The 18,944-nt window shown below is 35.4% G+C and overlaps 2 protein-coding genes across 4 annotated transcripts in view; one reads left to right on the forward strand and one right to left on the reverse strand.

Moving 5' to 3' along the window:
• Positions 1-18,944, reverse strand: part of LOC138693202 (retinol dehydrogenase 13-like) — a 544,367-nt gene that overhangs the window by 89,732 nt on the left and 435,691 nt on the right. The gene's annotated exons all lie outside the window — the stretch shown is intronic.
• LOC138692988 (zinc finger protein 528-like) overlaps positions 1-18,944 on the forward strand; it is a 40,623-nt gene that overhangs the window by 19,643 nt on the left and 2,036 nt on the right. For 2 of the 3 annotated variants that reach the window (XM_069816462.1, XM_069816463.1), the window contains exons 6-9: positions 1,513-2,196; positions 7,483-7,605; positions 14,083-14,314; positions 17,045-17,248. In XM_069816462.1, coding sequence (XP_069672563.1) covers positions 1,513-2,196; positions 7,483-7,605; positions 14,083-14,314; positions 17,045-17,248 — 1,243 coding nt within the window. The remainder of the gene's footprint in view (positions 1-1,512; positions 2,197-7,482; positions 7,606-14,082; positions 14,315-17,044; positions 17,249-18,944) is intronic. The other variant, XM_069816464.1, reaches the window with a different exon arrangement.

Genomic DNA, 18,944 nt, shown 5'->3' on the forward strand with positions numbered 1-18,944 from the left:
GACACTTCCACGAAGTTCATATGCCTGAAAGCTAAAATTTTCGTATTACCTTGTGTGGAAAGTCACTCACATGCTACAGTCCTACTAGTCTTTTAAGCAGTGGTGTATTTCTAAACAAAAAAGTTTGGGATTTCAGTAGTACCGGTAGTTGTCTTCATCGTCGTCATTTCACTTACAGAATGTCAGACGAAAATATGTTCGAATCCAGATATAGAGGTTGTTAGGCCTGTGGAGTAAACCTCATTATGAAATTGTTTAAATATGAATAAAATATGATTTCTTATAAATGCAAAATTTTACGATAATGTAAAAATCATAAAAGTGACCTGGTGCTGCCTGGTCTCGAAAAATAGTACCCTGGCACTGCCAGGTCTGAAATACACCTCTGCTTTTAAGTTTAAATGGGCAAGGATTGTCTCAATGTTCACTTTATACCTATAAAGTCATAGTTATAATAAAATGTACAGTAAGTTCTTAATGTTCATATTCTTAATTTTCAAGTGCAGAATATTATTGGAATTACTCTTTCCAACATAATTTTCTCTGCATCCTGTAGCTTCCACTAGAACTTGTGTTGTACTTACTCCAGTCATTATTGTTAATGGACAGAGATTCTTAAGGTTCTACCTGTGGAATTTCCAAACTTCTTTCGATTTATCCTATGCAGTTCACTTCAATTTCTCAGCAAGTAGTATTTGTGCTGTGCTAACAGTGTGAGTGTATATATTCACTATATATGAGTAGTTTAATATCAAAGACGGACGTCTGTTGTCTCCATAGTTTTGTTCTAGAGGCAATTTTTTAATTCACAATGTTCTTTGTAATATTTAACACAATTTATTTTATAAATGTAGCGTTAGAGTTTGCATATGATTTCATTATAACTGCAAAGAGCATGAAAAATTGTATAAAAAACCACAGCTATTTAAATTTCGATTGAGGTCTTTGATATTAAGCTACTCATATATTGATGCACAAGACCTGAAATGGATCAATCGAAAATTGATTTGTTTTCTATTTTCTACATCTTAAAACTAGTTTAATAACTGTCAATTTAATATATTTTAAAATTTATTGTCTATTCATGTTCATTTATACTATATTGTGCAGCCCTAACTTAATTTCAATGAACGATATCCTCTACAAAATGGTCACTTCTATATACTATAGACAATAAAATAATAATTCTTCCATCATGTCAGGCCTTTCTGAATATCGATTAAGTGATAAAATGTTAATTGTCTTAATTAAGTTTATATTGTGGTACAAAATCTTTTTTTCTCGCCACCTGTCTTGGAGAATAGTTCTTGCTAACAGACCCAACAGATTGCTTGCCCCTTCCTTGTCTTCTGTTATGATGGAGCAGATACATAGCTCTAAGTTCAGAATCTCAAAACTTTCATGCCACATTGAATATCACGAAAATTTTAAATCATATTAAATTGACATTACATGTCTGAGTTATGCAGTTGCATAAAACAGTATAAAGTACATCACGTTATTTAATTTCAGTTTCAAGAACTCTGAAAAGGATAATGTCCCAGATACTGAGCTTGTTAAGACTCAGCCTCCTCAGGCAGTGGACAGTGACGTGAAAGAAGATGTTACAGTTAAAGAAGAGAGTGAAGAATTAAAATCCGTGTGGGATGACACAAAATATGAATGTATTTACTGTGACGAAACTGTAACAGGAAAACATGAATTTGTGTTGCATCAGAGCTCCGAACATAATAATGAAGTATTCAGTTGCGAAGATTGTGAATTGGTTTATGAATTGAAAGAAGATTTTCTTGAACATGTTAAGAGTCATCAGGAAGAGAAAACAAAATTGACAGTCATGAGACAATACCCAAGTCCTGCAGAGCTTGCTGGAAACAAACGGAAGTTGTCATCTGATCTTGATGTAAAAGCTCCGAAAAAGATAAAAATTTCAGAAAATGGTAATTCGAATGAAAATACAAACATTTTGAAGAGAAATAAATCTAATGTGGAGGAAGAACAGAAGTTTTGGAAATGCAAAGTGTGGCAGTGCAAGTGGTGTGGACATATGGCAACTACAAAGCAAGGCTGGAGGGAACATGCATGTGAAAGGCTGCAGGACTTACAGTGTGATGCTTGTGGTGAACAATTCGACATGGAAGACGAGCTGATTGAACATCAGTGTACTCATCTGAAGGAAGAACAGGAGGAAAGCAGGTATTTATCACAATTTAAATGTAAAATTCATAAAAAAAATTGCATTTGAAATTTCAGGCTTCTTACAATGAAAGGGTTAAGATGAAGATTGAGGATGTTGCGATTTAATTTTTCAAATGTTCTGGGTCTAGACCTACTTACAGGATCCATCTTCAGGATGCTGTTGCACAGGAACAAAGAGGGGTGTGTAATCTTTTGGGTTCATTATATTTGGCTGGTCATGTTGTTTTGTGGAATGTCACTGCACTGATGAAGTAGTATACTGATCTCATAAAATTCAGTGACAAATTGTGATAAAAAAAGTCATGTATACTTTGGTATGGGTTGGGAAGAGACATTGTGATGCGATTATTCTATGGAGGATCTTTCATGCCTCTAGCAGAGATTATATTAAGCCCATAGTATTTTGGTTTTATTTTCGAACCGACATTAACGGACACACGACTTGACCCCCAAGACACATAATAACATGATACAAGATCTACAAGTGAGACTACACAAGCATCCACTTACATACTTACTTACTGGCTTTTAAGAAACCCGGAGGTTCACTGCCACCCTCACATAAGCCTGCCATTAGTCCCTATCCTGAGCAAGATTAATCCAGTCTCTATCATCATATCCCACCTCCCTCAAATCCATTTTAATATTATCTTCCCATCTACGTCTCAGCCTTCCCAAAAGTCTTTTTCCCTCCAGTCTCCCAACTAACACTCTATATGCATTTCTGGATTTGCCCATTCGTGCTACATGTCCTGCCAATCTCAAACGTCTGGATTTAATGTTCCTAATTATGTCAGGTGAAGAATACAATGCGTGCAGTTCTGCGTTGTGTAACTTTCTCCATTCTCCTGTAACTTCATCCCTCTTAGGCCCAAATATTTTCCTAAGCACCTTATTCTCAAACACCCTTAACCTATGTTCCTCTCTCAAAGTGAGAGTCCAAGTTTCACAACCATAAAGAACAACCAGTAATATAACTGTTTTATAAATTCTAACTTTCAGATTTCTTGACAGCAGACTGGCTGATAAAAGCACACAAGATCCACACCACATTAAAACTCTATGCTTTGGCTATGACAACTGCTGGCAAAAAAATGCGTAGTATTTATATGTAAATAACCAAATCATTAAGAACTTATATGCGACATTTTTATCACTTTTATAGAAATATCCACTGGATGTGGAACTGATATTTTTCTACTTATTTTCTTTTAATTTACATAGTTTATGTGAAAACAAACTCTCCTCTACCCTTGTATCTTCCCTTTTTAACTTTTAGTGGGTATCCAGCTGTGCAATTGTTTGTCAGTAAAGTTGGTGATAGTGAGATAGTATTTTGGAAAAGAGGAATTCGAGAATTTGCCATGAAATTACCTGACATTCGTCTTATAGTAGGGGAAGTCTTCATAAAAAATTCCAGCCAAGTAATCAGCCTTAGTGGGACTGGAACCCACTCCCAAGAGCAGATTTAGAGCTTGAATTCCATTTACTACCTCTAGACCACACTGGTGACCTGCATCCTCCCTTCCTGCAAAAAGTTTCCAATAGTTTCGTCTTAAGGAAGTTAGTTACAAATTCATTTTAATACACACAACAGCAAGTAACTGCAGTGTTTCTTGTCTTTGTAATGACTTGCTCCAAACACTTTTAAGCGCAGGAAAATGCTCTGCAGAAGTTGTCAGTCAGTAGGGTATAGCTACAGGTGGTCCAGTGGCTATAGTGCTGGACTCATAATCCTGCAAATCAGGGTTTGATCCCTGGCATACCTCTGATTTAGGACATGTGTTAGACAAACTCGCATGTAGAGTGTTAGTTGGGAGACTGGAGGGAAAAAGACCTTTGGGGAGGCTGATACATAGGTGAGAGGATAATATAAAAATGGATTTGAGAGAGGTGGGATATGATGCTAGAGACTGGATTCAATCTTGTTCAGAATAGGGACCGATGGCGAGCTTCTGTGAGGGCGGCAATGAACCTCCGGTTTTTCCAGAAGCTCTGGTTCCCTGTGGCATCTCAAAAAATCTCCACCATCATCTCATTTCATCATGGGTGTAGCGCAAACCTGCCTGCTATGGTGTACCCTGGGCAATTACTCTTTCAGTAAATTGATCTTCACAACTGGCTCCATATGGATGAATGACAAACAGTCAAACACCCGCCATTAGGGAAAGAAAATAAAACGATCAGTCCAATAAATTTTAACAACTCAGGCATACCAAAATACTCATGTTAATCAGTATACTTGAAGTGTGCTCATTATCTAAAGTTTTGCTAGATACATTTATATTATTATAATGTACCGAAGTACATGTGATATTTCCATGCAGATATTCTGCGTCATCATACTATGAAAGAGTAATGGAGTTTTGAGTTCCAACTAGTCACTCATTACGAGTGCACCTCAGCACATGTGTGGACTTCGGTCTGAGGTTCATAGATATCTATGACGTAGTGCAGAGGGCGGCCACTAGAGGGAACCCAAGAGTTGGAACTTAAAACTGAGACGATTCTTCCGACGCCGGGGTGGAATCCAGTGTGGCTTAGTGGATAAAGCGTCAGCACGTAGAGCTGAAAACCCGGGTTCAAATCCCGGCGCCAGAGAGAATTTTTCTCCGTTCCATTACTCTTTCATAGTAGATACATTTAACCTTTGTGTAGGAGTATAGAGAAGAAATGTGAGGATGTGTGCGTGCATTGAGTCCCTTGGTGCTATTAAAGTCTTTAAGAAGCTCACAAAGAGAGAGCAAGTCTCTTACAGACTGTACCAAACATACAACATTCCCACTATACTCTAGTTTCCATCACTCTGTCTCAAAAATGTTAAGAAAATGCATTTAATATTTAAAAATAAAGGTTATTTATTTTCAAAGTTATTGGGCAGGCCTGGGGTATTAGATAAAATCGCTTTTTATTTTTTGATTCTCTAAATTACTTCTTCTCATTAAGACAAGTTGCTATTTACAATATTTAAGTTAGGTTATTAAAGAAATGCAGGTGCAGTATGATGTCACAGTCTAGTATATACAGTCCTGAAGCTTGGGATGATTTTTTGCATTTCTCGCGATAGTTGCTAGCCGCTTGGAGCGCTGTGAGTACTAGGAACAATAGACTGTGCCACTGCCATCGTGATCTAGTAAGGCAGACCATGTGACTCACTTAACCCAATCACGAAGGGCGGCGTTTCAACCATATAAATTAGTTGGAATGCATAAAGAGTAACATATATTTCTCTAAAATGTAGTGTAATTGCATTAATAAAATTTAAAACAATGATTATGAGACACTTCAGACATAATTCACTTGCGATTTAAGGTGTAATATTATTTTTGGTGTGAAAATTACGTTGTTCGTAAGTGTAGGCCTAATACCTGTCTTTATTTCGATTAAATATTGCGAAATTCTTGTACATTCATTTATGCACAATTAAATAATTTTCAGTTGCACCGCATGGATATTTAGATATGTTGAAATTATAGGTTATGTTTACTGTACCAGTTGCCCCTTTCTGTCTAATGCCCTGTCAGTAGATATATAGGTTATGTTTACTATATTTAACTTATATTCTTTTTTATTAAACCTCAAAATAGCTTCCATTCTAAACTTAAAATGTTGATGCGAACAGATTATGTTAACATGTAAAATTCTCTTCACATTAAAATAACACAGTTTTGTAATTATTTCTGCAACATATTATGCAACAAGAAGTAAACAGAACTTATGGACACATTACACTAAATAAAACTTGGCAATGCTACGAATAAAGTTATAATATAATATTTCACTGAGCTCCATACACTGAAATAGAAAACCCGAACATACATTACGGCCTGGTCTAGATCGAAAAGGCATTGACTGTGCCGTATTTCGCATTGTGAAAAGTTATGTAAACTGTGGAATGTTCATTATCGTTGTAATAATTGTAAATAGCTGAAATACAATAATTTGAATAATAATATAGAATAAGGAGACATTTGTAGTACTATAAATTGTAAGAAAAAGAGGTCAGAGTTATCCTTCTTCCGAAAGATCCAGGAAGGTGAGTTTATAAAATATAATATATATTTTATGAAAATAATATATAAACCTTATGTTTTTCATATTTCAATAGTGGAAGGAAGGTGTCAATTTTTTCAGAAGAACACGATATCGAAAGTACAATACATTATATCGTCTGGTAGAGAAAGGGTCTGTGATGAGGCAATAATAGCGATCCTGGTGGTTAGCAACTATTTATGGATGCATATTTATTAAGTATTGAGCTTCGTGACTGTATATACTAGACTGTGATGACATGCTGTACGTTTCGAATTCACCATCTTAATACATTACTGAATAAGTCATGGAACTAGGTATCCTGATGAAAATTGAAACAGAAATTCATCCTTAGCTTATTTTAATTATAGAAGCAATATTTTAATTCTAATTTTGTGGAATATTCAAACACAAAAATTCATAAACTATTTTGAATTTTACGATTATTAATAGATTAATATAAGAAGCAACACTGGACAATTGCTTAATAACTTTTATGCTCGACCATGCCGAAATGTAGTAATTATACACCTGGTAGCAGACCTTTAATGCATGTCATTAAAGTACACCTACTCATTAAAGGTCAGGTCTTTCAGCCAATGACAGGTCAGCTTTCTACCGTTATAAAACCGCAAGTATCGATTATTCTTGGATATGCAATCGAAAGAGAATTAGCGAAAAGTCACGGAGGCTGGAAATCTAATACTGTCGCAGAAGGTTATGTTCTGTTACTATAATAATTAGCGTTAATTGTAAATAATATTCAAATAAATTCAATTTGTCATCTCGTTTTTCAATGTCTAATTTAATTTCAATGTTATCTCTGTAGGTTCTTATGGCCTAGCAAGGTCAATGTAGACATCTGTTCCTTGGAAAAAATCAATACTTTTGCGTCTGCGCACATCTCACAACATACGGGACATTGCTAAAAAAATTAATAATACCAAGTTAGAAATATGGTCGAGCATAAAAAGTCGTATGAAACTCGCCTATAATGGTAATTAAGGAGCTCGTATGAAAATTATGAAACTCGCGCTCGTTTCATAAATATCCATACTCACTTCTTAATTACCTTCATTATAGGCTCGTTGCATAATGTACTATTAGGCGACAATTGAAGGACAACAACCAAGCTAACCATACAGAAGATAAGAACTTCCAGTGTGGGAAAATATACAATAGTTTGATGTAGTTGGTTCAGCATGAATATGAGCTTGGACAAATATAATGGACCCCCCTTTGTGATTGCAGCAGCTTCAGCCACCAGACAAATCTAGCAGTACAATTCAAACGACACAAAACAGAGCATGGCTTTACCTGCAGGATCTGCCTGGAGACATTTTCTAACAGAGGAGACCTTCTGAACCATCGAAAGTGAGTAGTCATTTCTATTTCGTTTTATGGTAATTATGCTGTATATTATGAAAGAAGACGCATGACAGCTGCTAAGATAAAGGAGTAAAGTGATAATATGAGAGTTGCTAAAGAAATTTAAACAGACATTCCACATTTAACTTAAATAGTGTTGCCAACCCATTTATGCACGATATGAATTGTAAATTCTCTCTTCAGATCATTTTCTTCTCACATACCAAACTTGCTTTTGTGCTTCATTCAGATATTCATAAGCACTTTCTTTGTTCAGAACCATGAAGAATAGATCACTCCTTTATTATTATGCAAACACAATACTTTAGTTTAGCAAATTCTGTATGTATAGGTCTGTAGCACAGTATTAAAAAATACTGTATCAGTAACTGCTCAGCAATATCTTCAGCATTCTATGAGATTGATCAGGCTAAACTGTAACTCGGTAAACACAAGTGAGGAAATCATGTGACCATTCTGTGATGCATATGGAAAGCTCATTCAAGTTTAGTAAAATACTGACCCAGTGTTGTGAAAAATGTACACTCACAAAAAGAATAGCTGACAGTGAAAAAAAGTTCTGTTCAACTTCTCGAAGACACTTGAAGTCTCCTGTAGGCTCTTTGTGAAGACTGAGTTACAAGAGGATATCCTAGGTAAATTTCATTTTAAGCATTATAATCTATAGGAGTTATCATAAGAACAGGACTGAGAAAGATGCTGCTTTCTACGAATGCGTAATTTATTTTTTCCTTAGTAGATAAAGTATTGTGATGCTGCAAACAAATAGATCTCGAGATTTCCACAGAAATAGGCCTACATACTGTATATTCAACGTCCTTCATACTTGTCTTGGGCATGCCATCTGTTGTATACTGATTTCGTATAAAATACTGGTCATATTTTGTTGATGGTTAGTATCTATTGTTAAATTTATCTGGGAATGAAGCAGAATGTAATATAATAATTTTTACTAAAAAATTAATGGACCTTTATTTGAAACCAAAAGCAAACAATGATGCTCAAATTTAAGAATCGTCAAACAATTCCAGCACCACAACAAGAAACACGATAAGTACCACGATATGGGCTGGAAGGACTGCAGTAGGAGTCACGACAAGGACCACGACCACGACCATGATCATAACTAAGAAAGACAGCAAAGACCATGATAAGGACAACAAGGACCATGATAAGGATTACGACATCAACAAGCAACACAAAAAGAATCATGATAAGGACAAAGAAAAGGATCATGACAGTGATGAAGACCACGATGAGTACCATGACAAAGACAACAAGAATCACAACAAATCCAACAAGAATCGTGATATGGACCATGACAAAGCCAAGAAGTACAACTATAAGGACTACAACAAAGACAACAAGGATCATAGTAAGGACTACAACAAGCTCAACATTAAGGATCACTATAAGGACCACAATAAGCATCATGACATGGACCCATTATATACATATATAGTATTACTTTTCAAAGTTAATGCATTCATTATATGGTTCACAATGTTTTAATTTGTAAATCTGTATTATCTGCGACTATTAACACTTATTATTAACACTTATTAACACTGCGACTATTAACACATGGCCGCTTAACCCCAGGACTTTGTAAAACTCCATTTTAACGTTATTTAGGAAATAATAATAAAAAAAGCTCGAGGACATAGGTCTCAAATCTGCTCTCTTCTGCACGACTTGCAGATGTTGAAGTCATCTGAGCTACTAAGACAAGGAGGAAGGCCTCTCTTCTGTGCAGCATGAAGGTCCGAAGGTCCGAATTTCGATTTTACTGCACGATTTTTATATATATTTATATATTATTTACAGCACATTTCTTGCAATTTTTAAAGTGAGTTTTGGAATGAGTTCCGGTTCCAATAACATATCAAATAGAGTGAATTTAAATAACTGAATAATTATGCATTATCCTGTGTACCTGTGATCTCAGTCTCCAATTATGCAAAGTGTCTTTTATCTGGGACTTTGAATATTCCATCATTCCATTCTTTTTTTGGGCAAATGTACTTGTGACAGTTAAAATTATAAAGAAAATATTGTCCGGATTTTGTTTTGATAGTGTTTCCAGTCTTATCTGCTGCTTACAAATCAGCGCAGGTTACAAGATGCATTCTTCAGCTGTGTGATTCTGTTATCAATGGTAGAATCTGATGAAACTCTCGATTATCCAAGCGTGGATTAACCGGTTTCCTGATTAATTGTGGAGTATTTTTCTTTTTGTGAATTGAGCTTACACTCCCACAACTTAATGTTATGGTCTGATATATGTACGGAACAGAATTGTGCCAAAAAAAGTAATAATAATAATAATAATAATTAAAAAACAAAACAAAAAAGTGTTAACTGACTATTTCGGCAAGATGTAAATCTCCTTGAAAGTGACGAAATTATTGTTGATAGTTTTATTGTTATGATAAAAGAGATTAAGATTTCTGATAGTGAATGATTCTAGTGCTGCAGAGTGTGTTCACTTATGTAACTTTTAAATAAACCTCAATTTTATGTATTTCTGACTAATTTTGTATTAACCATGCTTTTGTTTATCCATGGGGTGGCTTCTTCTTTTCTTTTGTTGATGTACAAAATTTTGTCCAATATTCTTTTGAGAAGATTAACTCCATATGTAGATGAAATTATTGGGGATTATCAGTGTGGTTTTAGGCATATCAGATCGACTATTAATCAGATTTTTTGTATTCGACAGGTATTGGAGAAAAAATGGAAGTATGAGGGTACAGTACATCAGTTATTCATACTGTAGATTTAAAAAAGGCATATGACTCGATTAAGAGAGAAGTTTTATATAATATTCTTATTGAATTTGATATTCCCAAGAAACTAGTTCGATTAATTAAAATGTGTCTCAGTGAAACATACAGCAGAGTCTGTATAGGTCAGTTTCTGTCAGATGCTTTTCCAACTCACTGCGGGCTAAAGCAAGGAGATGCACTATCACCTTTACTTTCTAACTTTGCTCTAGAATATGTCATTAGGAAAGTCCAGGATAACAGAGAGGGTTTAGAATTGAACGGTTTACATCAGCTCCTTGTTTATGCGGATGACGTGACTATGTTAGGAGAAAATCCACAAACTATTAGGGAAAACATGGGAATTTTACTTGAAGCAAATAAAGAGATAGGTTTGGAAGTAAATCTTGAAAAGACAAAGTATATGATATGTCTCGTGACCAAAATATTGTACGAAATGGAAATATAAAAATTGGAAATTTATCCTTTGAAGAGATGGAAAAATTCAAATATCTTGGAGCAACAATAACAAATATAAATGATACTCGGGAAGAAATTAAACGCAGAATAAATATGGGAAATGCATGTTATTATTCGGTTAGGAAGCTTTTATCATCCAGTCTGCTCTCAAACAAAGCTGAAAGTTAGAATTTATAAAACAGTTATATTACCGGTTCTGTTCTTCTGTATGGTTGTGAAACTTGGACTCTCACTTTGAAGAGAAACAGAGGTGGGTGTTTGAGAATAAGGTGCTCAGAAAAATATTTGGGACTAAGAGGAATGAAGTTACAGAAAAATGGAGAAAATTACACAATGCAGAACTGCGTGCATTTTATTCTTCACCTACATAATTAGGAACATTAAATCCAGACGTTTGAGATGGGCAGGGCATGTAGCACGTATGGGCAAATCCAGAAATGCATATAGAGTGTTAGTTGGGAGGCAGTAGGGAATAAAATTTTTGGGGAGGCTGAGACGTAGATGGGAGGATAATATAAAAATGGAGTTGAGGGAGGTGGGATATGATGGTAGGGACTGGTTTAATCTTGCTCAGGATAGGGACCAATGGCGGGCTTATGTGAAGACGGCAATGACCCTTCCGGGTTTCTAAAAGCCATAAGTAAGTAAGTATGGGGTGGCTTCCACTCATTATCACAGATAACCGAGAGTTGACTATAGATATTTTATGTAATAAAAATTAGTTATATCTTTTTAAACTGAACACTTTATAAATGAAATTGAATGTCTTTAATTTTAGGATTAGAGAGGATACCTTATGTGTATTATCCAGAAAACAAAAGTTCATGTTCCTATGAAGTGACTTCGTTTATATATGTCTTCTGAATATTAGTTGAAGAAAATAAACTAAAAACGGTAATATCATTCGCAATATGAAAAAGAAGCTGTATTGTTGTAGAACATGGGTATCACGAGAAAATCTGTGTTACTTCTATGACATTCATATCCACAGTAAAGTGTCTGATTGATAAGATTATCATTATTTCTTTGTGTTGCTTTACGTTCTTTGATACCAATTTACAAGCCAGTGTGGTGTGCTTAGACCAGCACTAGACATAGCCATAATGCAAGTCTCTCTGAACACATGGTCATCATGGTATAGAGCCACTGTTAAGACACCACATGACAAGAGACAACCACCCAGACCCATGAATAGAATATAAATTTCAACTGGCCATGTCAGGATTCGAACCACAGAGCACTTGGACAGGAAGTATGTACGAGTATGTTATCCACAAACCCACAGTGGCAAATCAAGATTATCTTATGAAATTATTATATATGTTGACAGCACTGAAACTAATTAAAATATGAATCAGGAAAACCATTTATTCCAGTGAGGATGAAAGTAGAAGAAAAGAGAGTTTACGTTATTTATCATTATCATGCAGGTCAATGAATAATAGCAGCTGCACTTCACAATATGAGTCCAGTTTGTTAGCTGTTATCCATCAATTTAGGGGGCGGATGTTGATGACTTAAAAATCTACTTAAAATGATCATTAAAATGCCTTATTCAAAGTACTCACACCACAACTTCTTAAAAATTAGTCACCTTATTTCAATGACCGCCCTACAAATCTCAGAGAGAGGAGGCAACTTCCTGGAATTTGGCCAAGATAAAGGAAAAGAACATGCAACAAAATGAAGGTTTTAAGGGAAAACTATAGATTTTAATGAGGGTTTACAATGTGTTTCAATCAGGGGTGGTCCATGTCATGCTTTCATTCTCCGTCTCCTCCTTCCGTGCTTCACTTTTGTTACCAGATGTTCCAGATGAGGGAGTGTGAATGACAAAACAAATTGTGGGTGCAGCATGCATTCTTGCAATCTTTGTATTAAAAATACTGTCTACTACAGTAGACATCCTTTCCGAACAAAGTTGAGGACACAACGTCCTGTCCAGGACATGGTGAAAGTTTCCTCCCTTCCAAACATAAATTCTAAAGACACCCTCGTACCAACAAAAGAACAGTAGCAGTCAAAGTCCTCACTTAAACTAAGCTGCTGTCAAGCATTTTATATTACTTCTGTTGTGTGAAGTGAAGCCATAAGTGGAATGAGGGATGGACTTCAGAGTCTGTTCCAAACTATAAAACTCAAACTTCACTGTTATTCATATATTCAGTAGGTAATTACTACTTACCTATTTGGTTAGAAAATGATTTAACAGACCTATCGGTAAAGAAGAAAGTAAAATGCATTCCAAATGATTTAAAAGTTCTTCAGAGTATTAAAAGTGACCAAAAAAATGCCGAAAAAAATATAAAAATGACGTATTAGTTAAAAAAAACGTCAAAAAATGCAATAAAAAGAATTACTTTTTTATGTTGGTATTAACATAGAAAGGATTTCTATATTAATAGGCATCGTCCTAATGTGAAAAATAAGATGACTTTCCATCCACTCCCTATGCATCATGTTTCATAAATAGGGACATATAGTCACACTGCGTGCAGATCTTTCGATATTCAATTTGATGTTCAACAGAATGAGGCATAATAATAATATATTAGTGACGACAAATAATATTGTGCAAAGTATTATCATAACTTTTTTAGCATAGGATAGAAGAAAACTTCCAGGCAAAGGTTTACTTGGTGGATCAAAATTTTCTGTAACAGTCAATCTCTAGAATAAAAGCTTGAACTCCACAATTCTGCCCTCTTAAAGCAAAAGGTCGTATCTGCAAAAATTGTGTTCTTGAGTTAAAAGGTGTATGTGCTTGTCTATCATACAGGCAGTTTCTGTAGATGCATTAAATTTAAGTGAACGACTCGATTTATTGCAGTTACAACTTTCTGGTTTAGTTAACATACACAGTTGACTGCGTCCTTTCTCTCTTATAAACTGCTCTTCCTTCATCATTATCAAACAATCTGAGACTTTTAGACAAATTACTGTGGGTATCAAGAAATCACTGTAGCCTACATTATTATCATGTGTAGTTGGCAGTAGAATCCAATTAAAAGAAATAAATGTGGAATGAACTGTTTTTATATCGATTACCAAATATACATGTTTCTAATTTATTAAAAATTACCATGATAATGCCCTGTGGAGAGTGATTCTTAATTATATTCGTCAAAAGCAGGGGTAAAGCTACAAAATTAATTGCTGTGTGGTATTTCAAGAAAATTATTTAAACATAACATTATTTTTGGTTACTTTATCATAGGAACCACACCAGAGAGGAACTTCTAGGAGTGAAACTATCACCTAATATAAAACAGGACGAGGAAGAAGAGGATGATGATGATGATTATGAAACTAAAGGAGACCTAGAAACGTCTGGTTCAACACATTACAAATGTCCAATTTGCTACAGAGCACTTCCTTCTCAACAGAGATTGGAATCTCACGTGGCAATGCACACAGACAACAGTTTCCCATGTCACATATGTGGGAAGGTAACAAACATCCTTATATGAAGCTTCTTTAATTGGTTATGTCATGAAAAGATATCCAATCAATCTTAGATTGCATTTAGCTGTTTCTGTATTAACATTATATGTAATTAGTTTTGCACAAATTTACATACAATAGCTATAAGTATATTTTAATAATTTCTAATATTTTTCAGTAATATGAAAATCAGCATTTAAAAGTGACATAAATCTTAAAAGTACAAGGTCTTCAAGAATGAATGGTGGGATTTCATATGGTTAATGTGAAGTACGCATTATGTTTAATGGATTGAAAGTGCTTTCATTTAATTTAGTAACTCAAAAAGCTTCCGAACAATATAAATAAGTTTTAATATGTGCACCATTAACATGTGTCTTACACGTCAAAGCAGTATTCAGTTTCAGTCCACATTCTGACAAGAACAATTGCTTGTCTGATTTTTTTCCTTGAGGATGACAAAATTCGGAATGTTTTCACTGTAAACCTTATATTTGACATAAGCCCAGGGAAGAAATCTAATGGGGTAAGATCAGGACTTATTGTGGGCCATGGAATAGGTGCATTTCTGCTAATCCACCACTCTGGAAATTGACGACTCAACTTTCCTTGCACATGATTCACAAAGTGGGGCAGTTCCATCTTGTTGAAAGATGATCTGAAACCTAACATCCTCCATTTGCTCGAGTTGATGTCCACATACACAGTGTGGTTGATGTTGGTTTCAGCAAAGGAAAGAGGCCCAAAAATCTGCTTGTGCATTAGGTCAAATTAAACATTGATCTTAGGAGAATCTGAAATGTGTTCGTGTGTGGATTTTCAGAGCCCCAAATGTGGCAATTGTACCAGTTCACACAACTGCTGATATGAGGTTTGTTCCAGCAAGCAATTCGGAACACCTTCCTAACTAATACCGAAGTTCTTTCGATGCATGTGCCAGTTGTGTACAGTGTCAGAACTAGTTCAGGATTTTATGTTGTTGAAACGTTTTTTGAACTCTTCTTTCATGGCCTCCGGAGTTTCTTCTCATATTAAAATTATATTCATCTTCCGAACTTAATTCTTCGTAAAATATATTGCTATCATCTTCCAAATCACTCATAATGGACTATTTTTTTTTTTATTTTAACCTGTCTAGTCTCGAAGAATTTTAACCATAACTTCAGATTAAACATCTGTGCATGTGTCAGCAGTTCAGAATTCCGTTTCTGCTCTTAACTGAGAACCAATTTCACTCGTTCCGAATGAGTTCTAAAGCATGTTGGCACAGGCAACTGGGAGTTCAGTATCAGTTCTAGTCTTGTTGGAACACACATTGAGGTACTGCATATGAGCAGGCAGTTCAGAATCAATTCTGAACCGTGCTGGAACAAACCTAATGACTTGTCACAAAGAAAGTATGAAGCAGTATCGTGAAAGGAACACTTACATTGGGTTATTTGCTATTCTGGATTTCATTAGAAAAATCAGGCTTACCAGTTCGATGATTCACTCTTCCTTCATTTTCTTCGACATTCACCATACCATTGCTTGAACTAGCATCATTGTCATTTGTTCTTGTAGAAATAGCCAATGTACTTGAACATGGGATATGTCAATTTTTATTTAATATCTCGGATTTTATATTAAAGAAAGAATCTATTTTTACTAATTTTGAAACTGATATTCAATTCCTCTTCCCCCCCCCCCTCACCCCATTTTTGGAAACGAAAACCAGAAAACACAAGAATGAGCATTACATTCACAGTACTAATAAAAATAACAGAAAAATAAACCATTGCATTATTATAGAAAATATACGAAAAGGATTGTTCTATCACAAGAGAGAGAGCACCAGAATCGGACATTATATTCAGTGGCATGCATTCAGGCTAGGCTAGGTTAGGTATGCTGCGCCTGTCCAGGATATTTTAATATTAACAATAAATTGTATTTGAAGGTATTACTAGCTTGAGAAGTTAATAAGTATCCATTTTTTTTTACATAAATTACCTATTCTTTCAAATCTAGTCTAACTTCGAGCATTGGTCGAAAGATCATTTCTGTTCTTAAATTAATGAAAACAATCAACTCAAGGGTAAGAAATATTGAACTACCTAACTTTGATGTCAATAAAAAAGAAGAAGCTATAAGAACTTAGATTTCTTTATTAGTTTCATGCTCGTTGTCGAAATCTGCTAGAATGATTTAATGATTATAATACATAATAGGCTTCTAAAGCTGGATTATAAAATATAGTCTTATAGTAGTGACATTAAGTTATCTCTAAAAAGAAAGCCTATCCTAAGGCAGCAGACACTGCATGCCATTGGTATATTTCAGGATTGTTACACTAATAGTATACTAATAAAATTATGGAAAAATGAACTGTTGCATTATCGTATTGCATTGTGGGTGGTACAGTGTCACACAAGTACATATTATATCTGTACACTTTGTTTACTGAAAGTTGAATCTTGTAGACTCACTTTTTTTCTTTTACTATTCTTCTCCACATTTTAGTTTCTTGTGGGTCCCCCAAGACACCAGGCTCTCCTGCAATGCAAGATCTGCAGGATCTTCAGTCATGCCATTGTTTCCATAGCAATAAAAATTATGAAAAAATTAGCAGCACTTCAAGCTAGTTATTAGCTATTAAAAGAGAAAGATATGGTTAACAGTTTACAATTTTTGTGTTTGATTAATATCAGTTGTTAAGTGACAATATTAATTATAATATTTTCTCTTCGATGCAGGTATTGAGCAAAAAGAATACTCTTGAATACCACCTGCGAACACACACTGGTGAAAAACCCTACACATGCAGTATGTGTCCTGGCGCCTTCCAGTCTCGTGTGGGCTTAATTGTACATGAAAGAATACATACAGGTGAAAAACCGTACCAGTGTGATCAGTGTGACATGGCTTTCAGATGTCGTGCTACTCTTAATCAACATAAGGTATGTAATCATGTTTAACCAACTCTTAGAAATTTCAGTAACACTTGAGGACAGTTATCTTCAACCCAATCCACTGTATTACCATTCTAATCATATCAAGGGGAGAGTTTGTTTATTCAGAAAAGGTATAGTTTGGATGCTTCCCATTGCTGCTAAAGAAATGACTTGACAATGTTTCGAAGGTTAGTTGTATCTTCATCTTTAGGCCAAAAAAAAAAAATCTATGGCGCTACAACCCAGGAAGGGCCAAGACTGACCAGCTGGCCTCACGTCCACATGCCAAAGCAGAAGTGGACGATCACCCAACCAGAATGGAGGTATCGTGTGGTTAGCACGATGATCCTCCCAGCTGTTATAGCTGGTTTGCAAAAAACCAGATTTTTGCTACCTGTCGTAGCTCCCCAAGTGCATCACAATGCTGGATGGGCACTCGTCCCATACATTGGCCGAAATTTCTTCCCTCTTGAGGACTTGAACCAGCGCGCATTTCATAACGCGAGTCCTAGGCAGCCTGCCTTAGACCATGATGCCACGGAGCAGGAACAAAAAAAAGTTTCACCAATGGCAGTCACCCATCCAAGTGCTGACCATGCCCAATGTTGCTTGACTTCGATGATCGGACGAGAACTGGTATTTTCAACATGGTATGGTCATTGCCTTCATCTTCAGGTGCTCCCCCCAAAAAATAAAGGAAGAGAGGAAGAAGTGTATTCTGGGGGTCATTACAAATGGCTCAACTTTGTAATCTTCAGTGACCCCAACAAGCAGAATATCTTCCTCACCCCTTTCCATTTGTAGTCATCTAAAGACGAAGGTAGAACGAACTTCGAAACATTGTGAAATCAATTTTTTTACGAGCAATGGAAAAAATCCAAAAATAAAATATAGAGCTTGACAAAATTAACCCATACAGTCCCTTCTACCCTCTCTCATTCCACATAAAATATTGTTACGTAGAGATAAAATTTTTTCCAGAACCATTCCAATGCAATAAACTTATAAAACATTTTTCAGAGCCTTTCCAACCCAGTGTACTTATTACTTTAATTATTTTTTGTTGTGATTACTTTGTGCTGTGCATTCCTGTCCATTCCTCTAGAGTGGAGATGGGGAGAGGAGAAACAGATTCATGGACAAAAAGGCTGAAACTCAGTGATTAAAAATAATTGCTGGCTGAGTGTTGATTTATTTAATGGATTTGATATTTTGCCACTGATTCATGGTATAGGAGAAATAGGAGTGCCTTTGAGGGTTTAGTCCATAGAAGGACAGTAAAATTGTCGAGAGATAGGATGAATTATGCCAGGTCATTCCTGTCAATCCCCTAAATCGAAGTAGAATAACTAGTGATGGCCAACCACAGAAGGGGTGAAACAGAAGTTGAAAAAGGACTCAGGCAAATCAGATTAGTATGAGGAATTGATCTGGGGACTGTGTTAGGAGAGATGGAAGAATTGCCTATGTATACTCCCCAAAAAACGTAAGTCCATCTAACCAGATTTCGTCAGTAAACAAAAAGAGTAACCTCTCTGGAGGACTTTTGCTTTACTTTGAGTGCAATTATAGCACAGTTTCTACTCACACTGCATTTCTTTCTTTGTTTTGACAGTACGTTATAAGGACAAATGACTTTAACTAATCAAGAAAGCTTCAATCCAAGTTACTTGTTTGATACCTAACTCGGTAGAAGTAACCA

Source organism: Periplaneta americana, chromosome 17 (assembly GCF_040183065.1).
Source record: "Periplaneta americana isolate PAMFEO1 chromosome 17, P.americana_PAMFEO1_priV1, whole genome shotgun sequence".
Classification (NCBI taxonomy): Eukaryota; Metazoa; Arthropoda; class Insecta; order Blattodea; family Blattidae; genus Periplaneta; species Periplaneta americana.